This window comes from Aedes aegypti, chromosome 3, assembly GCF_002204515.2.
Source record: "Aedes aegypti strain LVP_AGWG chromosome 3, AaegL5.0 Primary Assembly, whole genome shotgun sequence".
Taxonomy (NCBI): domain Eukaryota; kingdom Metazoa; phylum Arthropoda; class Insecta; order Diptera; family Culicidae; genus Aedes; species Aedes aegypti.
Window position 1 is genome coordinate 130,156,534 of NC_035109.1, and position 25,592 is coordinate 130,182,125.

The 25,592-nt window shown below is 37.3% G+C and overlaps 1 protein-coding gene across 2 annotated transcripts in view; it reads right to left on the reverse strand.

Annotated features, from left to right (window-relative positions):
- LOC5573800 (furin-like protease 2) overlaps positions 1–25,592 on the reverse strand; it is a 1,094,423-nt gene that overhangs the window by 66,509 nt on the left and 1,002,322 nt on the right. For both annotated transcript variants that reach the window (XM_021848509.1, XM_021848508.1), the window contains exons 6-9: positions 11,337–11,496; positions 8,450–8,753; positions 7,211–8,383; positions 6,911–7,098 (exon numbers count right to left, since the gene is read on the reverse strand). In XM_021848509.1, the coding sequence (XP_021704201.1) occupies positions 6,911–7,098; positions 7,211–8,383; positions 8,450–8,753; positions 11,337–11,496 (1,825 nt within the window). The remainder of the gene's footprint in view (positions 1–6,910; positions 7,099–7,210; positions 8,384–8,449; positions 8,754–11,336; positions 11,497–25,592) is intronic.

Genomic DNA, 25,592 nt, shown 5'->3' on the forward strand with positions numbered 1-25,592 from the left:
AAATAGAATATAGACCAGGATCTAAGATGGGAAATGCTGATTTTTGCAGTCGTTTTCCATTGGATCAAAAAATTCCGAGAGGCGTAGATCAGGAGACGATAAACAGTTTGAATTTTTCAAATGATTTTCCAATTGACTTCGCTTTGATTTTGCAAGAAATTAAAACCGATAAGTTACTAACAGAAATAATCAAATTTGTTTCAACAGATTGGCCGAACAATATACCGAAGCAGTTCAGGGACTTCTTCGCAGTTAGAGAAAAATTGGAAATTGTTGATGGCATTCTTATGATAGAAGACAGAGTAGTTGTACCAGAGAAGTTAAAACATGATATACTTAAACTATTGCACAGCAATCATAGTGGTCTAGTTAAGATGAAGCAACTGGCTAGGAGAGCTGTATACTGGCCAGGGCTCAATGCAGATATTGAAGACTATGTAAAATGCTGTGAATTGTGTGCTAAAATGGCGGTTGTACCGAAAGCCAAATGTACTGAGACGTGGATCCCTACTAAACGCCCTTTTAGTAGAATACACGCGGATTTCTTTTATTTTGAAAAGAAAACATTTTTGTTGATTGTTGATAGCTATTCAAAGTGGCTTGAAATAGAAATAATGCGAAATGGTACTAACGCAAAGGCAGTAATTAAACACTTTATTTCTCTATTCGCTAGGTTCGGTTTACCAGATGTGATAGTCACAGATGGAGGACCGCCCTTCAATTCCAGCGAATTTGTAAGTTTTTTGGAACACCAAGGCATCAAAGTTTTGAAAAGCCCTCCTTATAACCCTGCCAGCAATGGTCAGGCGGAAAGAATGGTACGAGTAGCTAAGGATGTTCTAAAAAAAATTCTTTTAGACAAGAAGACAAAGTCTTTGAATATAGAGGACCGATTGAACCTATTTTTAATCAACTATAGAAATAGTTGTCTTGGTAGGGAAGGAAAGTTTCCTTCAGAAAATGTGTTTTCGTTCAAACCCATAATGTTAGTGGATTTAATAAATCCACGGTATACCTACAAACACTCTCAGGAAAATCCACCCAAACATACGATAGATATCGAAGTAGGAGGAAAACACGAGCCTCCAGATGATTTTGACCATATGGTGGCAGGGGATAAATTATTTTATAAAAACTATGACAAAAGAGATTTGCCCAGATGGTTAGAGGCTAAATTCATTAAAAAACTTTCCAATAATATCTTCCAGATTTCGTTAAAGGGACACAAGTTGGCGGCACATCGGCATCAGCTTAAAATGGTGCACAGACCTAGACGTTATGGCAAAGTCATGTTCAACATGAGCACAAATTCATCGACCAAGAGACGAAGGAGTGTCTCAGTCGAAGATGATTTTTTTGGATTCCAAGAAACCGCCAGAGAAGAGATCGAATCACCACCGAAGAAAAGATATCTACAGATGCGTAGTCCTATTCTCACAAGATCCAAAGCTAGCGCAATCCATGATGCTGTCGAAGAAAATAAATAAAATATATGATACAATCTTCTTCTTCTTTCTGGCGTTACGTCCCCACTGGGACAGAGCCTGCTTCTCAGCTTAGTGTTCTTATGAGCACTTCCACAGTTATTAACTGAGAGCTTACTATGCCAATGACCATTTTTGCATGTGTATATCGTGTGGCAGGTACGAAGATACTCTATGCCCTGGGAAGTCGAGAAAATTTCCAACCCGAAAAGATCCTCGACCGGTGGGATTCGAACCCACGACCCTCAGCTTGGTCTTGCTGAATAGCTGCGCGTTTACCGCTACGGCTATCTGGGCCCCTGATACAATAATAAGTGCTAATCGTTGAGAAGAAACGAATTCGAAGTTGTTGAAATTATTGAAACACACACAAGTAAGCTTGTAATCTGAAATAAATTAAACAATAAAATTATGTAAGAATTTTCTAGAAAGCGAAGAATTGTAATGTTCTGTCAAAAGTCTTTAGAGTGCTTTCGGTAAAATCGATATGTATAAGTCTCCAACGAGATGAACTGAATAAAGTAGTTATTCGAGCTTGAGCCGTGATCAAGAGCGGAGTCAAATCTTTAAGTGTTTTATTATAAATCGCATTATCACAAAGAAGTTTAATACAATTAATAAATTTATTTAGTCTAAGAGGGGATTATTATAAGTGATATTTAGTGAACTTTACACCTAATAAAAATGAAATAGTGCAACATCATCATTAGACATCCATAAACTAGTAAACATGGAATGTCTGTGGTGCCAGCGAAGCTTTTAGCATCCTTCGGAGGAAATATTTTTTGGTACCGACCTGATCAAACTCGCCCCACTGATCAAGTTGCCCCCGGATTACGGAAGCTCAGTACGCCAGCACTTATTAAGAAAGTTCAGAAAGAAACAAATTAGTTTGAAACTAATTTAGTTTGTAGTTTTTGCAAAAGTTTACTAAACTGCCGTGAATCGCAAGTCAGTACCATCTGTAAAAAGTAAGCATTTAGAAAATGAACTTTACAAACTCGTTTTCCAAACATATATTCAAAAAACTCCAGTACATTTAGAAAAAAAAAATGGAATTTTAATTATATTTTTACAAATTGAATTTCATTCCGATACCGATTAGTTACGCGGTGAGGAAATCTATAGTGGGGCTTTTCTGTGGTAACTTTCCATTATGGGACAATCCAACATGATGTGAGCGATTAGTGGCGCTTAAGCCTAGGCTATGATAAGAGCCAGGAAATTCCGGTGTTCCAACCCCTGGACCATCGGATAACTATGGAGTGCAAATAACCATTCTTAGCAATACCACTCCCAATGGTCATAACCCGGTCCAATCACTCGCTTATGGTGAATCCTAGACCATCATTCACTCACCCACCCACCCCTCCACATCCTTGAAATCATATCATCATTATCCTTTCCTATCCCAGTGATGGAGAAGATGGGCGTGGCCGGCAATGGAAGTTCTCATGCCTTCTCAACTCTGAACTCTGATTGGATGGCTATTCATTCCAAAATAGCCCTCCATAAGCAATTGGAATAAGATTGAGAAATGTGTTGCCAGCATGCCTCGTTAGTGCAGCTGAAAGAGCATAAGAAAATATGTTGAAAACTGACATCAGATAAATTTTGATAAAAATGCAGATGGGACTGTCTTGCGATTCACGACTTATCTCTCTTCTACCATCCGTCGAGATGCACTTCCAAACCATACTCAAGTAATCACTAGTCCGTTAATTCGCGTTTTCGACCGTATAGGGCTGTTATATGAGTTATATAGAGCATACCAGCTCTATAATAGCGTTATATTAGCGTGCAGGACAAACTAAAGCGCTAATTGATTACATGGGTAGCCCTTGGTAGATACATGATGATATTTTCTTTCGTGACAACGTTCGTCAATAACGTGTGATTTAATTAACATACTTAAAAACTAAGTGCAATACACGTAATTAGCATTGACTTCTGATGTGCAATCCTGAATAATGCGAGATATCTTCTAATAATCTTCCAGCTGCTCGCCTTTGGTAAGCGGGACTTATCTTGCATCTTGTTTCATATTTCGTGTGTAATATCTTGTCTCCCTCCCAGGGAAAAACCATCAAATAAAATAGACCGAAAATATTAGTAATCGCAAATCAGTTACAGATTTCTACATCGTGTAACACAACAATGAATTGTATTTTGGTAATCTTTAAATTTTTCATAAATTTTTGGTTGGCTATCTCAGTTTTAATCCGCGAACGTATTATTTTACCCGGCGTTTCGGCATTTTTTTTTTTTTTTTTTTTTTTTTTTTTTTTTTTTCTAAGGCACTCCGTGCTCATGGCCACTACTGTGCCGGAATCAGTTTTTATCTGTATCTTCCTTACCGATACAGTTCTATTTTTAACTAATCTATATTTACATCTGCTTTCACTCTCTTCCGCTCTTTTTTGCTCTCACACCGAACAGGTAGGAGAGTGAGAGCTGTTGGTCCAATCGATTTCCATAAGCCATAGTCCATTGCTCTCGCGGTGGTTCGTTTTGCCGTGTTCCTGAGTCGTTTGAGGCTAGCTGCCTGCGAAGTGGGTCAAGTTTGTCTCAGTCACCATCTGAAACTGACGGAGAATGGATGTGCTCCCCTTCTAAGCACAGTCCTCCGTGCGGCGTCTTCTGGTGGCTGGACGGGTTATTTTTTGGAGGGGCTGGGAATTGAATCCATGACCTTCCGCTTATGAAGCGGAAGCGTAACCTCAAGGCTACGGACCCCCCATTTCGGCATTTTGTTGTGGCTTTTTTCAAGGGAAAACTGTTTTGTTCACACGTTTAATTAGTTTGTTATGCTAGTCTAATTTGTCTTACACGATCAATTGTTTTTACCCTTACTAATATATCTGCGAGTCGAGTGTTCATAATTTCAATTTCAGACTTACACTTGTACTCATTTTAAACTGAAAATATTTCTCTAAAAGATATCGGAGTAAACGCAAATTGTGAAAGTTTCGTTCCATAATTGATTCGCTTTCGAAATACGCTTCAAATTTATGAAAACAAAAATTTGAGTTTACTTTCGAATTCCCAGTTATTTTAAACACTCACTTTTGAAATTTATAAGTATACAGTTAAACCTCCATGAGCCGATATCTGATGAGACCATTGACTCATGGAAATACCCAGTTATGGGACATAAATGTTATTGAAAGTTGTTTGACCATCATAGTAACCATTAAATTTTGTTTTGTTTTTTTTTTGGACCATACCATGAGTTGATAGCGAATTATGGAACATCGACTCATGTAGGTTTGACTGTATTTTAGAACTTTTCATCAATTAATCGGGAAATAATAATCGATTTTTTCACGTTTAATCGAAACAAAAAAAATGTTCATCACCATTTAAATTTCTCCTAACTTAGATTCAATAAATCGACAAATCGGAAAGAAAACATCGATTTTAGAAATATCGATTCAGAGTCGCCCAATCTGAATCATGTACACACAAAAATTGTTTTGAGATTTAAGCACCCACGATTACACTTGCGACCAAAAATCGTTTGTTTTTTCTCTCTTCCTCACGATTCTTGTCAAAAATAGGAAGAGCTACGTAACGTCTCAACTGGGACAGAGGTTTATTCTATGCTTATGTGTTCTTATGAGAACTTTTACAGTTATTAACTGAGGGCTTTCCTTAGCAATTGTGCATTCTTGCACTGTATATCGCGTGACATGTACGAAGATACTCTACGCCTTATGAAGATGAGAAAACTTCCAGCCTGTAATAAAAATGTTGATCCTTGAACGGCGGGATTCGAACTCACCAACCTCCAGCATCGGGTTTCTGAATAGATGCGCGTTTACCTCTACGACTATCTAGGAAATATATCCATAACATCATCAAGTGTCATCAATTATTTGTGGGCTTCGTGGCCGTGTGGTTAGTGTTACCAAGCATTTGGCCGCATCGTGTCAAGGAGTGTGGGTTCGATTCTCGCTTTTTAAATTTACATGCGGCACAAAAAACTCGCGCCATCTACGAATTTTATTTTATTTCTTTTATTAAATTTTATTTTATACATTTTCACACACATGAATTTTTTAAAGTGTACATTGGATTCTCAACGCTTTTTAATTATTATATATTTTTTGCGCGTTTTTTTTCTGCTGAAAACGTTTGGTTGTTCCTTATACATGTTTTTTGGTTTTGTTTTTACAATTATTTATATTTTTTGTTAGATGAATCTTGATCGGTTTTGCTTGCAAATGGCTGAGCAGAAAATATCTCTCGTGCAATGTTTACTTTTTTTATTCGTATTTACACGTATCCCCTTTTTCCGATGACCCAGGAGGGATCGGCACTGCTTTTATTACTGAGCAGGTCATTAAGCTCAACATCTTAATTACAAAACGAGTTTATATTTCAGTAATAAATCAACAAACTAAAACATAATTATCTATGCGTTAAATAAAACAAATGTTTTCGTTTTTGAACGCCGGCATTCAAAAGATTAAATTGACAGAACCTAAACAACAATTGTCTTTGGTCTTTCGCTAGCTTTTCAGGCGAATCCTGACATTCTTTACCTATCCCAAAATCCACCTCCGTAGCATTTATAAGGGTGTCGCTAGTCGGTGCCCACTCATAGTGCTACATCAACATTTCCTTCCCCTATCTCAAGTTGCGGTAAAGATGGACGTGGCCGGGAATAGCAATATTAATGCTTTTGTTATTCTTGTTTAAGATTGGATCAAAGTTTGTTCCCCGGCTTTGTTCCTGAAAGCAGTCTGAATGAGATTATCAAAGAGAAACATGAATGTTGCTAGTATCCAATCTACCGTAACTACGCTAACGCTAACGCTATTCGCAGAAATAGTGGTTTACGTAACAAGTTGAAGAATCATGATTTTTACAGTACAAGTTGTACATACTCATGGTGTAACCGTTCTATTCTGCAAGAAATATTGTCAAAAACAGAGATAAGTGGAATAGCTAAATATAGATTGATATATTTTTCTTATGTTAGAGCAGAAGGTACTCAATTTTGAATGATTCTTCCCATTTTAAACTAAATTTTCCAATTGAAATCACTGATAAGAGTTAACTCAGCCATCATATTATGATGCGGTAGAATTGACATGAAATTGATTAAAATTTCTCCAAGCAACAAATTCTTATGTTCCACATCACTGGTCCGTGATGAATGCGATGCATTGATGACACCTTTATATCAGTCGTAAGTTTTACTCTAGATTTTTACCCATTTTATACAGGAAAACATCCAAACCCAACAAACAAAACCAACCACGCATAAGAATACACGAACCAATCGAAAACCCAATTAATGAAGATGAATTTTGCAGTTGCATTTGCGCGGTAAGGTGCATCCGAGCGGCAAACTCATGTGACTACCGTACTGCAAAATTATGGAAACATAATTATCGAACCAATTGCGGTGTACTCACTTTCATAGTACCCATCTGGGCAGATCTGCAGGCAGACGGCCAAATCGGTAACGTACAGATGGGCCGGGGCACAGGTCAAACAACTATCCTGGCCGGCTCCAGCGCACGTTTCGCAGGATTCGTGGCACGGCCAACAAACGCCACCCTGATTGGGGAAACTTCGCGGTGGGCAGCGACTGACACAGGTACTGTTTGAAAATGTGGGAGTGGGAAAGAGAAAAGTTATATTTGATTAATGGTGGCTGAAAACTGTTGCATGCAGTTCAGCAATATGCTACACTGATAACTGGACGGACTTACTTATCCAGGCGGTAGTGTTTGCAGGCCACACATTGAGTGGGCCCCTTTCCGTAGCATCCCTGGGAGTCGCACTCAGGATCACAGTCGTGCAGAACGACCAGTTTGTTGTTGGAATCGGCCATAACATTCTCCCGCTGAGCCGTTGGGATGTTGTGTCCATTTAAAGTGGTTACTGTTTTGTCTATGCCACTGCCGGCTCCGGTGAACAAGAACGGGTAGCTCATCGAGTTGGAGTAGATATCAGATTGGTAATAGTTTCCAGCACCGCTGAGAGCAGGTTGATTGATGTCCGTTTCCGTTGGGAATACGAACGGATTCACGTTGCCGTAGTTGGCAATCGAGCCCCGTTGAGCTTCATTCTTCAATCGGATAGGGTTTGAATCGGTACCGTAGAAGATAAGCTGCCACTTGGTAAGAATACCGGATTGACTGACTCGTCTACGTCCGCCGTTCAGGATTTGAAGTGTCCATCTACCTTCAGCCTTCTCGCCCCAGAAATGGACGCTCAGGAATGGCCAATCATCAAAGTTCGACTTGGTGACATCACGTGGTCGTTCAAATAGGAGAGTGCTGGTCGTTCCCATTGGAGATGTTAGAAGAATTCGAAGGTTCCCCCGAGGGAAGAATCGAAGGGTGATTTTACATTGGACGTGTTCCAGGAATCGAACTTCATTAACCGTTCCGGCACAGCCGTTAACGTCCATGTGCGTTTGCAGCGTGTATCCAACGGATCCCTCAATGGGCCGATCTTCGTTGATTTCTCGCGACTTACAGATATGCTGCGGAGGCACACTCGTCCACTGTTCTGCCAGGCTGACCATCGATCCAGCGTCCATCAATCCGTACCCAAATTTGTGGCTCACTTTCCTCTTCACACCGTTCAAGATCCATCCAGATTCCTTCTCGAGTGGTTCCGGACGGGAAGTCAATACCACCAAATACTGCATATCGCGCCATGTGAGCGAAGGATTTGCTTCCAATGCTAGGGCAGCAATGCCGGCAGCCAGTGGAGCCGAAGCGGAAGTTCCCGTGTGCTCAACGGTACAAATACGATCTGGTCGTAGCGATCCGTCCATGTCAACGGTGGCTACACTCTTATCATGGCCTGGCGTTCCGGAACTGTAGGTCGTGGCAAGCGTTGATGAACACTCCTCCAAGTACCAAGGTTTGTAACTGAAGAGGGAAAATTGATTTAGATTAAATAAAAATCCGATTGGAAACTTTATAGAAGCGACTTACCCTCCCTGAGTGGCACTGGAAATCGAAAGGGTGAAGATCGAGTTGGTATATCCATCGCAGTTGCAGCTATCGGTATACCGGCCACCGTTGCCCGAGGCCCAAATGAAGATTGAACCCTTTCCCTGTCGACCACTGGTCACTCCGAAAATAAATGCCCTTCGAGCCAATGGCCCGGGTCCATCAACGGTAGAACCGTCGTCCTCGGGGCCCCAGGATGCACTATATATGTGAATGTGGTCTGGATTTAGGCCCAGAGCTTTCGCTTCTACGGCATCGTTTACAGTTCCGTCCAGCATGCGAACTCCTGTGAAACAAATGGAAGGAGGGAATCAATTAATGTGGAATGACCAATGGTAATCAATCTCTAGATTGGTAGCTTTATGTTTAAACGTTTAGATTATCTTTAAGATAGCCATAAATGAAATAAAAGTTTGTTCGTTGATTCAGTTGTAATTATCCCAGGGCTGGTAGTGACTGAGTGGGTTTAAAATATGATTTTTAGAGACTGAAAAAACAGAAACAGACAAAACAAGAACAAAAAAAGATGCCTAGCAGGTGCTAAATAGAAACTGCCCATAAACTAAGAAAACCAAAGAAGCAAAAAAAAGGCCCAAACACAAAGGATTTTAAGTGACATTTTGTTCGGTTTTGAGTAAGGTATAGGGTGATGTGCTAGTATCCATCGTATTAAGCTTTGATCTGTGAGAACCTGCAATTTTCCCAGCATTGCAGTGAATGATGCTAATACAAACCGATGCCAAACAATTGAGTTGTTTAGTGTAGAAAAAATCAGAGGGGGTTGTGTACAAGAGACGACCGCATGACGTTAACTACGCCAAGTGATTTTTTGCAGTTGAATTTTAGTCGATTCTCATTGTTGCAGCCTTCCTTTAGTTCAAACTCTAACATAATATCGTGACGGTCGCAACATTTTAGATTTTTAATTGACACCCAGTATATTGCCGTAAGACGTAGTTAACGTCAAAAGAAGAATGCGCGAAGAAGCAGAAATTGATCTGCTTTCATAGTGCAATAGCCAACCCAAAGGTATCGTGGAAGACAATATGAACGAGTTTGGTTGTGTAAGAAAGGGATCGACATTTTCCTAATTTTCGACAGTCTATCGTCAAAAATCAAGTTTTCTCGATTTGAGTAAAATGTTGTATAAATTTCCGACCTATTGGTGGGAAAATATTGAAAATCTACCGATAAATGGCTGAGTTATAAGTATTTAAAATCTTACATAATTTCGTGACGGTCGCAACATTTTAAATTTCCAATTGACACCCAGTATATTGCCGTAAAACGTAGTTAACGTCAAAAATTGCAGTTTTTGTAGCTTCATCGAAAGAGCACATTTTTTTATGTATAGCACGATTTTATTGGACTTAAATTTCTGAATGTTGATATAATAAATTGGTAATGGCAATTTCGACTGGAACTAGAATTCTACTTTCGGATGGCTTTCTCAGTCTGGAAGTCGAAAAAACGATGTTTTAGATATATTGTCGTCTGATTGGCGACGGAGAGCGCTCTATCATGCCTGCGTTTTAATTTTTAGGTTTGAAGACGGATTCTATATTACAACACAACACAACACTGCAACGACTTTTTCAAAATGGTGAACTACGAGGCACATTTATAATCTCAATGTGAGTGTTATGCGGTTATAATTACCAATGTGACAAAACTTGGTATTTTTGTCGAATTTCTAGATCAATCTCACAGATTTCATTAAGTTGATCGAAGGTATTTATCATTTGATGACTTTCCATGGTACAAATGTCAAATAAAATAATTAATAATTTCAGGCAAAAATCGTTACAATCTACTATTGCCACGATAAATGCGTTATATGTTTAGGTTAAGTTAGGTTAAGAAAACTGAAAACGTGTTTTTTTCTCTTATAAGCAGGTGAAATCAACTCACCTGTAGAAAATCTGAAATGTAATATGTTGTTAAAAAATGTTAATAAAATCTTAAATTTGTTTTACCAAATTAGGATGAAAGTGTTGTCTAATAACACAGAATACCTAGATATAGGAAATTAATAATTTTTGGAAAGATACTAATAAAGAAATCAAAAAATAAATAAAAAAAACTGTTTGTTGGAAAATTGCTAGAGGAATTTTTTGAAGATTTCCAGGCAAAAATGAAATTCTGGGGTGTTTTCTGAAGCTTTAGTAATAGTAACCAAGGTCTCTTGCTGCCAGCCCTGTAATCCACATATTATACAGATCATAAATCATTACATAGGTAATTGAAGGCTCAAAATTTCTTGCTAAACAACATATCACAAACTCACTGGACCAACCCCAAAATCCGTGTACCTGCTTTCAAATCGAACAAATGAACCCTCTCGTACCATCATCGATCACCCGGCGAGCGCACATCACGCCACTCGCTGCCATTCGGCTCAGTGAACCGATTAGTTATTTATCGGGCAAACGCGAAAATTTCTTACGAATCAATTAATCATCGGTCTCGCCGCCGTCGGCCGCTGAACCAACAGCCCGACAACCGATGACGACAAGAACACAACCCAATGGTGGTTCGGTGTAAACACAATGAGAAATCCGCTCCGTTCTCTATTGATGACGGAGATGGCCGACCGCAGAGGTAACCCTTTTCCCACGAAACGTCGCATTTGTTCCAATCATTAATCTTGGGGACGCGATTGACAGATGTAAAACGATGAGCAATTTCTAAATTGTGACAGCCTGTGGTAGCGGTGTAGTATACCGCTTCATGCTCGTTTTTTATGGAAAATTTTACTGTTTTGGGAATCTCCTTCCATACCAAAGTCTAGGTAACTTCTAACACAAAATATCGGCATTGTTCTCTATTATCCACAACCTGAATTCCATAGTATTGGTTCCATTCTTACCTCCGATGCTGGCGTTGTACGCCACTCCGACGCCGCAGTAGTTGTTGAAGGCCACAGCTGCGACCTCTCCCGCACATCGCGTTCCGTGCTTATTGTCGCCATTGTCCCGTGGCATCGGGTCCGAATCGTTTCCATTGATGTCGTACGACGCGTCCGGATCCTGGAACAAAACGGAAGCAGAAAGAGAAGAATGAGTCAATGAAAGAGAGTCATTCAAAAATAAGATAATCTGATGGTCTTATTTTTGGAATTACGTCCCACACTGGGGCAGATCGCTGTTTTCGACGGCCAAAACCTCTAGTACTCTAGATATGCACCCTAGAGGTTTGGTGTCTTCGACAAAGTGTTTTGGAATAACTTGTACTATATTTTGACACATTCAGATTTAATCTAGATAAGTGAAAACTGATCTAGATCAGTTTTATCTTTTGATAGGAGCATCCTAGCAAAAAACTTTCTTCTGCAAAATTGTTCATTGAGGCATTTTTGACATTTCTTCGGAAGACACTTACACTCTATCACTGACGTGGATTACGATATATGACAATTTAGTAAAAACAGAAAAAAAATCGATTTTGACCATTTTTTCATAAAAAAAAATATTAAAACATTTTGTGTCATCAAGTATGAGAAACTTAACTATAACAAAGTAAATTTACATCATTCACTAGCAACATTTTCAGATTTAATTATATTTTTGGTAAAAACAGTCTAAAAATAGTGTTTTACAAAATTCAGGATAACTCATGAAGAGGCAGATGGCGGCAGCTAATTTTTTGTATACGACTAGCCAAGAACATAAGTTTCATTGTCGCGAAAAAAGAAAAGTGGGGCCACGTGGGGCTTTTTTGTTGTTGTGGTTTGAAAATTTGATGAAATTATGGTTAAAAATGCTTATATTTGTGAAACTTTTCATGAATTTTTATTTTTCAAATGTATTTCTGAAACATATTGCATGTTGACGAAGTGTTTTGAAGAAGTCATCTCTAAACTGGTATTTCAATAAACTTTTAAACGGAATTCAATATAATTTGTCCCATATGTGTATCTACCTATCTATCTATCCTTTGATTTTTTTTAGAGTAATAGTATTATGATTAATAAAAGCCATATTATACGATACCAGTTTGGTGATGGCTTTTTTAAATCACTTCGTCAACATGCAATATGTTTTAGAAATACTTTTTAAAAATATAAATTCATGAAAGGTTTCTCAAATATAAACATTTTTTAACATATTTTCATCAAGTTTTCAAACCACCACAACAAAAAAGCCCCACGTGGCCCCACTCTTCTTTTTTCGCGACAATGAAACTTATGTTCTTGGCTAGTCGTATACAAAAAATTAGCTGCCGCCATCTGCCGTTTTATGAGTTATCCTGGATTTTGTAAAACACTATTTTTAGACAGTTTTTACCAAAAATATAATTAAATCTGAAAATTTTGCTAGTAAATGAAGTAAATTTACTTTCTTATAGTTAAGCTTCTGAGACTTGGTGACAAAATATTTTTTAACACATTTTTTGTATGAAAAAATGGTCAAAATCGATTTTTTGACTGTTTTTACTAAATTGTCATATATCGTAATCCACGTCAGTGATAGAGTGTAAGTGTCTTCTGAAGAAATGTCAAAAATGCTTCAATGAACAACTTTGCAGAAGAAAGTTTTTTGCTAGGACGCTCCTATCAAAAGATAAAACTGTTCTAGATCAGTTTTCACTTATCTAGATCAAATCTGAATGTGTCAAAATATAGTACAAGTTATTCCAAAACACTTTGTCGAAGACACCAAACCTCTAGGGTGCATATCTAGAGTACTAGAGGTTTTGGCCGTCGAAAACAGCGATCTGCCCCATTGTGCGTCCCCACTGCGACAGAGCCAGCTTTTTAGCTTAGTGTTCAATGAGCACTTCCACAGTTATTTATAGAGAGCTTTCTTTCCCAAAGCTGCCATTTCCCCTATTCGTATATCGCGTGGTAGGCACAATGATGCTATATGTCCAAGGAAATCAAGGAAATTTTTATTACCCAAAGCTCCAGGACTAACTGGGAAGCGAATCTATACATCGTCGGCTTGGCTTTGCTTTGTAGCCGCGGAAGTTAGAACGATGCTAATGGAAATCCCTGATGAATCTGATGAAGTGATGAGTGGCTGGCGCTTTTGGAGACGACCATTGCAATTGTAATTGTTAACGCGGTATTGATTTGGTTTGAAACGATTGCGCTCGTGACGACTATTGACCAATGGATTTAACGTATGGGGGAGCGAAAATTCATTTGAGTGTGACATCAGGATCGATTCATTGTCGTCCTTTTTTGTAAAACGGCACGAAATAGCTCATATAACTAGCAATATAACTCCCGTTATCCTTGAAGAATGGAATTCTGATTCAATGGTTTCATTTCATGAACAATTGGGAGCGATCGAATTGAGCAAAGGACAATGATTTCGGCAAGTCGCCTAAAACAATGAGATATTTAAAAAATGTCAATAGAAGAAAGAAAAAACTCAGCCGTTATTTTTATGCTTGAAGCTGTAGGATGGCATACTAATTCAAATTGGCTAACTAATTCGATTCCAGTTCCATCTTTACTGTTAGTTCAAAATTCTTTCCCAGGCAACCAGAATGTACGTATAATGAAATCACCTTTTGCGATGCTTATGTGTGCAAAGTTTCACGTATGAGATTTCTTGAAAAGGTCTTATACGTACAGAAGTGATGGCGATATACGTGCATATTATATATGATGCAATGCTATTGTGTAGATTTTATTGCGATCTAATCTGTACTCTTATGCGACTTTATTTATAAAAACAAAACTTATTTGACAACTGCTACGGATTGCTCCGATGTACTTTGTACGAGAATACGGGACGAGGAGTATTCTGAGCAGAATCTTGAGAGAATTATGAGCAGAAGCCTGAGGATTTTGAGCAGAATCCTGAGAGAATTCTGAGCAGAATCCTGAGAGGATCTTGAGTAGCATTCCGAGAGAATTCTAGAGAGTTCTAAGCAAAATCCTGAGAGAGTTGTGAGCGAATCCTGATAGGATTCTGAGCCGAATCTTTAGAAGAGACTGAGAAGATTCCTGAAAGAATTCTGAGCAGAATCCTGTGAGAATTCTGAGCATAATTCTTATAGAAATGTGTGCTGAATCTTGCGAGGATTGGGAGCAGAATCCTGAGATGATTCTGGGAGGATTCTGGGAAGAATCCTGATAGGATTCCGAGCAGAATCCTGATTGGATTCTGAGCAGAATCCTGAGAGAATTCTGAGCAAATTCCTGAGAGAGTTCCAAGCATAATCCTGAGAGGATTCTAAACAGAAACCTGAGAGAGTTCAAAGCAGATTCTTGAGAAGAAACTAAGCAGAATCCTGACAGAATTCAGAGCAGAATCCTGAGAGGAGACTAAGTAGAATCCTGACAGAATTCTGAGCAGAATACTGAGAGGATTTGGAGTATAATACTGAGTGGATTCTGAGCAGATTTATGAGAGAGTTCTAAGCAGACTCCTGAGAAAGTGCTAAGCAGTATCCTGACAGAATTCTAAGCAGAATACTGATAGAATTCTAAGCAGAATACTGATAGAATTCTGAGCAAAATCCTGAGAGAATTCTGAGCAAAATCCTGATAAGATTCTGAGCAGAATCCTGATTGGATTCTGAGCAGTACCGTGAGAGAATTTGGAGCAGAATCCTGAGAGGATTTTAAGAAGAATCCTTTGAGGATTCTGAGCAGATTTCTAAGAGAGTTCTAAGCAGAATTCTGAGAGGATTTTGAGTAGAATACTGAGAGGATTCTGAGCAAAATCCTGAGAGAGTTCTAAGCAAAATCCTGAGAGACTGCTAAGCAGAATCCTGACAGAATTCTGAGCAGAATCCTGAAAGAATTCTGAGCAAAATCCTGAGAGGATTTTGAGCATAATACTGAGAGGATTTTGAGCAGATTCATTAAAGAGTTCTAAGCAGAATCCGAAGAAGATTTTGAGTAGAATCCTGAGAGGATTCTGAGCGAAATCCTGAGTGAGTTCTAAGCAGAACCCAGAGAGAGTGCTAAGCAAAATCCTGACAGAATTCTGAGCAGAATCCTGAGAGAATTCTGAGCAGAATCCTGAGAGAATTCTGAGCAGAATCCTGAGAGAATTCTGAGCAGAATCCTGAGAGAATTCTGAGCAGAATCCTGGGAGTATTTTGAGCATAATATTGAGAGGATTCTGGGCAGATTCATGAGAGAATTTTGAGCAGAATCCTTAGAGAATTCTGAGCAGAATCCTGATAAGATTCTGAGCAGAATCCTGATAGGATTCTGAGCAGAACCATGAGAGAATTCGGAGCAGAATCCTGAGAGGATTTTAAGAAGAATCCTTTGAGGATTCTGAGCAGATTTCTAAGAGAGTTCTAAGCAGAATTCTGAGAGGATTTTGAGTAGAATACTGAGAGGATTCTGAGCAAAATCCTGAGAGAGTTCTAAGCAAAATCCTGAGAGACTGCTAAGCAGAATCCTGACAGAATTCTGAGCAGAATCCTGAAAGAATTCTGAGCAAAATCCTGAGAGGATTTTGAGCATAATACTGAGAGGATTTTGAGCAGATTCATTAAATAGTTCTAAGCAGAATCCGGAGAAGATTTTGAGTAGAATCCTGAGAGGATTCTGAGCGAAATCCTGAGTGAGTTCTAAGCAGAACCCAGAGAGAGTGCTAAGCAAAATCCTGACAGAATTCTGAGCAGAATCCTGAGAGAATTCTGAGCAGAATCCTGAGAGAATTCTGAGCAGAATCCTGGGAGTATTTTGAGCATAATATTGAGAGGATTCTGGGCAGATTCATGAGAGAATTTTGAGCAGAATCCTGAGAGAATTCTGAGCAGAATCCTGATAAGATTCTGAGCAGAATCCTGATAGGATTCTGAGCAGAACCATGAGAGAATTCGGAGCAGAATCCTGAGAGGATTTTAAGAAGAATCCTTTGAGGATTCTGAGCAGATTTCTAAGAGAGTTCTAAGCAGAATTCTGAGAGGATTTTGAGTAGAATACTGAGAGGATTCTGAACAAAATCCTGAGAGAGTTCTAAGCAAAATCCTGAGAGACTGCTAAGCAGAATCCTGACAGAATTCTGAGCAGAATCCTGAAAAAATTCTGAGCAAAATCCTGAGAGGATTTTGAGCATAATACTGAGAGGATTCTGAGCAGATTCATTAAAGAGTTCTAAGCAGAATCCGGAGAGGATTTTGAGTAGAATCCTGAGAGAGCTCTGAGCGAAATGCTGAGTGAGTTCTAAGCAGAACCCAGAGAGAGTACTAAGCAAAATCCTGACAGAATTCTGAGCAGAATCCTGAGAGAATTTTGAGAAGAATCCTGAGAGTATTTTGAGCACAATACTGAGAGGATTCTGGGCAGATTCATGAGAAAATTTTGAGCAGAATCCTGAGAGAATTCTGAGCAAAATCCTGAGAGAATTCTGAGCAGAATCCTGATAAGATTCTGAGCAGAATCCTGATAGGATTCTGAGCAGAACCATGAGAGAATTCGGAGCAGAATCCTGAGAGGATTTTAAGCAAAATCCTTCGAGGATTCTTAGCAGATTTCTTAGAAAGTTCTAAGCAGAATTCTGAGAGGATTTTGAGTAGAATCCTGAGAGGATTCTGAGCGAAATTCTGAGAGAGTTCTAAGCAGAACCCTGAGAGAGTTCTAAGCAGAATTCGGCTTTAGGACATTTCGTCGAATGACATTTGGTCGAATGACGCTTGGTCGAATGACATTTGGTCGAAAGTACATTTGGTCGAAAGGACATTTGGTCGAAAGGACATTTGGTCGAAAGGACATTTGGTCGAATTGCTTTGGAGCATTTATATGGGTCAAATGACGTTTAGTTGAACGAAAATTTGGTTGAAAGCTTATTTTTAAATGGTTTATTGAAATATCATTTGATCATTATGCCAAAAATCTAGGATTTCGATGATTATTCACCTGAACTCAAACTTTTTAGAAGTAGTTTTTTGAACATTGACTGAAATATTTAGCTCTAGTGAATTTATTATTCTTTGAAAATATCATCATTCTTCGACTGCTCCAAAACATGTGAACATAATGTTTTCATTATTTATTATTCTTTTGAAATGCCAACTTTCTTAATAATGAACAACTAATGTTAATTTGATGAAAAATTCAGAGAGAGTGCTCTGGATCTTTCTTTGAATTACGGGTTTTGCAGCTTGGGTAAGATTTTTGAAAGCGGAAATCAAGATTAAAACGCCAGTAAAAAAATTCTTTAAGGAAAACCTCTAGGTAACTCTACTTATGGACTGAGAGAGACCCGCGAAGAGGAAAAATATCAAAGTCATATGCAGCCCAGATTCGGCTGTCACGAAACGTCATATGCAGCCCATCGTTTTTATGGATGAAAAAGTGAAAAGTATTGTGTTGTGAGCAAAATCCTAAGAGGAGACTGAACAGAATCCTGAGAGGATTCTGAGCAGAATCCTTATAGGATTCTGATCTAATCATAAGAGGATTCTGAACAGAATCCTAAGAAGATTTGGAACAGAATCCTGAGAGGATTCTTAATAGAATTCTGAGATGATGCGCAACAGAATCCTGAGAGGATTCTGAACAGAATGAACACCTTGGAATTTTGTGTATTTTTTTGAAGCTCGAAAATCAAAATAATTTTATTTTTGGCTTAAATCTTGACTTATAACACGCATATAAGAAAAGGTTTATATTACTTTTGAAACTTTTTTGTATTCTTGAAAATTAGAAAAATTGTTTTTTTTTATAACCTACAAATGCCTGGGGTTTATTTAACGTGTGATGTAAAAGAAGTACCTTAAATATAAAAAAAATACCTTTTATATTTTTTCAGATGAAGAGCTTGGTGATATTGTGTATGTCTTTCATTACTGGACTGCGAAGTGCGGCCTCATAAGTGTGAAAATGTGAATAAAAGTGCGGGATTGCATTGAATCCTGTTGGTGTCTTCAGAGCACTTATTCTTTGCGTTACGATGAATAAGCCCCCCGAAGAGATCTACCCGATTTGATGCAAATGCGCACTTTTATTAGCGCTTCCGCACTTGTGAAAACTTCTGCGATAGTCCATTGGTGAAAGAAATGCGCAAAATTGAATAAATTTCAAACCTGTTTTTCCGTTAATTGCACGAAAAATAAAAAAATCCAGAAAATAAATTGAAAATTTAATATTTTTAAAAGTATTGTAAAAACTTGAATTTTTATTGTTGCCCAAAATCAGGAACTAGAAGAGGCTTTAAGAGAAAACGAAAAAAAAAATATAGGGACGTTAAAAAATATAAATTAAAAAAAACCAATAATCTGATCATTGTCCAAAATCAAATCATTGTCCAGAACGTGTTTAGAACGATTTTAGACAACTGAAAATGATATTTAAATCGAAAACAAAAATTTGGGTCACGGTGTGCCAGAAACCGTTATTAACATAAAAAAATGTCCAAGAATTTGGCATCCACCATTCGAAAGATATATCACTCAAGCATCTCCTCCGTGAATTTGAAAATATTTTAACGAGGGAATCGAAAGTTATCGTGATTTGAAAGTTTTGAGCTATTTTGGAAGGGAAATTCACATGTTTATAAATATTCCCCAACGGTGCATCATTATTAACTTGTAAACCAGCTTAGTTATCACCAGCTTTGCATTAAGCATTCAAAACATGTGATATCCAAGCACCTTCTCTACAAATTTGAAATCATTTGGTCGAGAAAATCTGAAATTACAGTGATTTGTATTTTTATGATTATTTATATGAAGTTCAAGGTGAATATGAATCGAAGCCAAACTTAAAATTTTCAAGACCACAAATCTGGAAAACCGTGCACTCGTTTGAGCTGAAAACTAAATCGATTGGTCACCATCAGCTAGTGACCAATCGATTAAGTTTTCAGCTTAAACTGGTATTTGTGATTTGTGCTCTTGAAGTTTTGAGGTTTGGCTTCGATTCATCTTCACCTTAAATTAGAGCTTATTTATATGTCTTTGTTATGAAATAATACATAATTTACAAATAAAAATGTCTATACGACTGACCCTCAGCATTCAAAAGATACAGTAGTCAATTATTTCTGCAGTTAGTTTGAGAATATTTTATAAAAATACAACATAACTAGAGTACTTTGAAGTTTTGGAGTCATTAAGATTCTAAAATAGTGTTTTCAACACGCATTTAATACGCATTTACTGCGACACAAATCAACTAAACAGATTTGCATTCAACTTGTATCTTTCATTGAAGAAACCCAGTGCTTTGTTAAATCACAAGCAAATGGATTCGTTTTTGTAAATTTTGTTCCATTTCCAGCGTTTTGCGGGGCAGTGTTCCGTTATGGCCCAAACAAGCATACTGATGAAACTGAATAATTTGAAAGTGGCACCTTGTTGCTCAGTCGAGTTTGGATTATCAACTTATGAGATCGTTATAGGCTAGTATTTTAAATAAGCTAAATATGATGGTTCACATATTATTCATGACAGTGAAGGGGATACGGTTATATATGTGTTTGTTTAATTAATAGTCAGTAGGATTTTATTGTATAAATTAACATTGTTTCACGTTTTGCAAAATAAGTGAATGCAACAAGCCTTATATTTTGTTTAGTTCCTTTATTTATTCGATACTATGAGTGTCGACTTTTCCTTTAGATACTGATAGATTACTTTTTTGGATTGATGCTGCATGATTTGCATCATGCAAAATCTTTGAATGGTTCGTCATCAAAGGTATCGTTATATTGGTTCTTCAGTCATGTTTTGTGCATTTAAATATATATTGAAGAGGCTTTAAAATACAATTCATTCGCCTCCCAACTTTTTTTTTTATTTTATTCATTATGTTGATGACTTCATCTTGTTTTGAGGGAGGTACAACAAGGTATAACCAGTGAAAATGATGTGATGATTCCTAGGACTATACTGTGATAAAGCGTTTTGTTTACTTAGATGAATCTGTAATATAACCCCTTCCAATTTTCCAAACTCCCATTGACTTCTCGTGGAAGTGCAGAGGAATCCAACGACTTCCTCAAAGATAGTAACACGTAAATATTTATTTCGTAACCCCAATTGACCTGTATTCGGACGCAGCAGAACGCGGTATTGCTTAGTTGGTTTAGAGACAAAATGTCGAAAGCCAAAACGTCGAATGCCAAAATGTCGAATGCCAAAACGTCGAATCCCAAAACGTCGAAAGGGACAAAACGTCGAAGGGACAAAACGTCGAAAGCAGTCATTTTGGATAACTAGTGTTGCTAAGGAAAAAACGGTTGCGATGCGGACGGCGTTGGAAACAGCAAAATTTACAATTTTCATCGCAGTATGCATGGAATTTTTTTTTTCAGAAAAATGTCACTCTTACATCCATTTCAGACGAAGACAGAAGAACTTTGTGAAGCAAATTGAATTTGAAGTACAGAAATGACCAAATCAACCAAGTCAACCATGATGTTGAGGATATAGGTTCGTGGGTTAAGTTGTATTTTCAGCAACGGATTCCGCAGATCCCCCCGTTATGTGAATAATCATGATCCTTTTCTTTTCCTATGAACATCCTTTTTCAACTCTTCTTCTAGTCTTTTCCTTCCGATAAAAGCGTTCAACGGTTACATTCAATAAAACTTCTTTATTTTAGTGAATCAAGGCGCGCGAATTGCATGTCTATCGATTGGATTCTTACTGACTAATCTATTGCTGTTGTTCAAACTGATCAGTTTCGTCTATCTTAGAGTTCCGTAAATGTGACATCATGCTATTGTTACTATAGTGTTTGTAGTTCATGTTGTTTAGTACCGTTTTGATTCATATTACGGACACTTAAGGCCTTAGTGAAGTATAACTCAGCATAGAGCATACAAAATAAATCATTCTGTTTGATTTCTCAGCGTTATCGAGCGTCGGAAACCCTTAACTTTCGTATGTTAGGTAAAGAATACGCTTCTGCAACTTGAATGTTTTTAAATAAATCAAAATGTGTGGCCTTTTTATGATTCTTATTCCGGACGCTTCCTAACATTTGCCTCATATTTCGGACACTTTGAATCGAATTCCGGACAGCTCATGGAACTCATTAATAGAAAAAACAAACCATCAGTAGAAGTCATCAAGCCACTAACGAGACGTCTAAGGCAGTTGAACATTATTAGTTTGCATAGATTTGTATAGTAAAAGCTTATTAAAACGAGCCTCGAACTTTCGAAAAGCAAAAATTGAAACATTTCGTGTGAAATGTTTCCCATACAAAGTAGAGTGTCCGGAATTCGAAGGTGTCCGTAATATGATTCAAAACGGTATATAAATTAATATATAACATTTTGTGTAAAGTGGGATGATATTACCAAACATGATAATTTCAATAACTTAATTTCATTTGAATGTTTAACATTTCCAATGTGTTGTAAACTAAATACTAACAACTAACACATAATTTTAAACAATTAGTAAATTCTTTATTCTTTGAAAACTTACTCATTCTTTTGTCGAATACGTACAACTGAATCGATTATCTGTTCAGAAACGTTAGACGTTGTTTTTTTGGTGTAGAGAATTTATACAGTTTTATAATTTAAGCGATAGTGAGACAGTACCAAAATAGAAAGAACAATACAAGTATTAATTGAAAAAACAATGAAAACCAAATACGATACAATTAATTTAATTAGAGTTAATTGATATTTTTATTTCAAAACACGCTAAATGTTTGACTAATATTAACACTTTGATGAGACACTCTAACACATGTTTTGAAACTTGATGATTTAAACTTAGATATTGTTTAAATCATCAATTTCAACAATTTCGCCAAGTCTTGGTAATTTTCAATTCGACTTTTTAATATACCAATACCAACTAAAAATTACGGTACCACGGTAATAACATTGTAAAAAATATTTTCACTGCCTTAACTGTTCAAAACACCGTTTAATTTTTGAATCTCACGTTACATTTTTATCGATTTTCTCTTTATACGTTTATATCCTTGAATAGATAGATGTTTTGTCAGACATTCGGTTTTTTGTCTGTTCCATGTTTTATCCATCCGACGTTTTTTTCTTTCGACGTTTTGGCATTCGACGTTTTGGCATTCGACATTTTGGCATTCGACGTTTTGTCCCTTCGACGTTTTGTCCTTTCGACGTTTTGGCATTCGACGTTTTGGCATTCGACATTTTGTCTTTCGACTTTTTGTCACCCAACCTGCTTAGTTAAAGGAATGAGAACTCCATTACTTACACACAGCCCTGTCGTCGTAAAATTTGAGCTTCTTAGTCGTCCCTTTATGAGGGGGGCGTTACTATAGCCCAGAGGGCGCTTCTGTTTCCAGGCGTTATGATGTTTTCTCATAAGAAATATCACACATATGTTAGTATATAGGGATTATCTATGACGGAGGTTATATTTGCTATGGGTTTTCGACTTTTAGTCTGTACAGATCATAAACGGAAATCCAAAAACCCTTAGCAACATTTAATATATAAAAATTACAAATATCACAAATACTTCAATATACATTCCTAACAAACGAGAACTAATATGATTTTGCACGTATTTAGTTTGTATTCCATTTCTATTAAAATATGGAACGAAGATATCAAGTACATGGGCTTAAAAGGATTCAGTTGATAAATTTGCTAATGTAAAAAGTGAAAATTATTTACTCCTTGTATCAATTGAAACTACCATACAAATGCCTGTGACTATTTATTAGAGTCTTACAACTAAGACTATTACGATGTGCACTTTAAAACTAATCTCAATCCATGAAATAAACTCTGTCTTTTAGCATTTTGAGTTATTTTTTGTTTTTTATTTATGAGGGTTTAAACTTGATTGGTCAGTTCATTTGCCTCGCAATTTTAATTAACCAAAACGCTTCTCCTCTAGTTTTATGAAATTGAAGCGAAATACTACACAAACTGTAATTCTAATTATGTATGCCAATGGTAATCACATTTCAGCGATAATTACTCAACCATAACTCGAAACGTTTTTTAACCAAGTATTATGCGTATTCTCAGTCCTGTCAGACTAAGAAAATTTGATTAGGAAGCAAAGAAAAGTTTTAAAGTTAAGCATAAATAAATTAATACCTAATATTCAATGTTTCAAATGATTGATTATATTTGAACGTAAATTATTCATATATTATACATACATATAGAAAAATATTATATTTTTTGCTTTAAAAAAATTAATCAAATAATTAAGTTAACAAAGACTTTTTTTGAGTTTTCTAAAAGCATGACATCTAGAACCAGGGTTGGGAAAAAATCTGAAATTCACTCTACAGTAGCCAAACAAAGCCAATCACAGTCAGCGAAGCCAGTGAAACTCACCCCCATCGCTGCTGTAGGCAAAATGCCTTGAAAATTGCAAAACACCCATTGCTAAGGGCAACCCAAAATTACTGTAGAAAAATGCTCTAGGGTAAGTGTTCCCTTAGTTGTGGGTGTTCCTATAGTTGCGGTAGTGCCGTATTCACTGATTTTATTATATTAGCCACAGCAAGAACACTGCCAATCGACGCATTGGCTTGTTGATGCACATAATGGTTGAAAAGAGCGTTCAAATTGCTTTAAAACTGATGAAATATCACTTAAATTGCTAAAACTTTTCTTACCTGTACCAATAGTTGCGGTAAAGTGCTCCTATAGTTGAGGATCCCATAAGAAAACAATGGATACCGCAACTATAGGAACACAAATTAAAAATATACCACAACTAAAGGAACAATGTACCAATAGTGGAGGTATTATTTTTCTCTGACATGCCGTGGATTACTGCGATGAAATCATTTTTCTCATTAAGTCAATACTAGTTACTTCCCATTACAACATTAGCATGTACATTAATTGCGCTTCTTGAATTTAGACGGTTAAATGAAGTTCAATCATGCTTAGTACCTCCACTATTGGTACATCTACGCTATTTCCCGCATTTAGAGCCTCCAATGACACTCATGATTTAGAAAATTCATGCACCCAACAGAGGCTACTTGATGAGATTCAAGTTTTTGAATTACTGTACTGGGAGAGCCACGTGATTTTCGCGAAAATTCAATCCTACTACTATTATCATTCCCAGCACTGTCTAGAACGTTCGAACTTTTTTTAACTTTAAGAAGAGGTGTTCAATTTTCAGCCAAATCTTCTTTCTGGCATTACGTCCCCACTGGGACAGAACCTGCTTCTCAACTTAGTGTTCTTATGAGCACTTCCACAGTAATTAACTGAGAGCTTACTGTGCCAATGACCATTTTTTACATGCGTATATCGTGTGGCAGGTACGAAGATATTCTATGCCCTGGGAAATCGAGAAAATTTCCAACCCGAAAAGATCCTCGACCGGTGGTATTCGAACCCACGACCCTCAGCTTATTATTTATTTATTTATTTATTTAGTTGGTGTTACATCAATTAATTTGATAAAACCTCGTTAACGATGTTACGCCAATTTACTCGGTCCATGGCTGTGTCTCTCCAACTTCGATTTTGGCCCACGTTCTCCAGATCTTGTTGCACCTGATCAAGCCACCTCGCTCGCTGTGCTCCTCGCCTTCTTGTGCCAACCGGATTCGACGAGAACACCATCATTGCAGGATTGTTGTCCGGTAGTCTTGCAACATGCCCTGCCCAGCGCACCCTTCCGGCTTTCGCAACCTTCTGGATACTGGGTTCGCCGTAGAGCCCAGCGAGCTCGTGGTTCATTCTCCGCCGCCACACACCGTTTCCCAAGTAACACAACTTGTTTTATAAATGAATAAAATACTTGATTCATACAAATTGGTATGTTTTGTGGTGAATATGGATAACTTTATTTTGTACACTTATATCACCGAAACAGCGCAAAAAATGGCGGCTTATAAAACATCTTTCAAGTCATAGAAGATGTTTCCCAATACATCATTAGAACATACAATTATGTGTTAAAGATATATTACATAGCATCACTAATACTTACTTGTTATATTGACGCTAAGAAGATGTATTGTTTTACATATTACATCTATTTTTGTTTTGATAGCATCAGTTCAAAACAAAATCAAAATAATGAAAGCGAATGTTTTTTTTTCTCTTCACGAATTGCTTATGGTGACTATTAACTTTTCTTCTGTTGATTCCCAATAGTGTACTCAAACTGTGTGCGGCTCCAGATTTATTGTGAAATGCACAATTGTATTAATTGTAAATTCATGCGCCTCAATGAAATGGAAAAACAAAACAAACTATCCTAA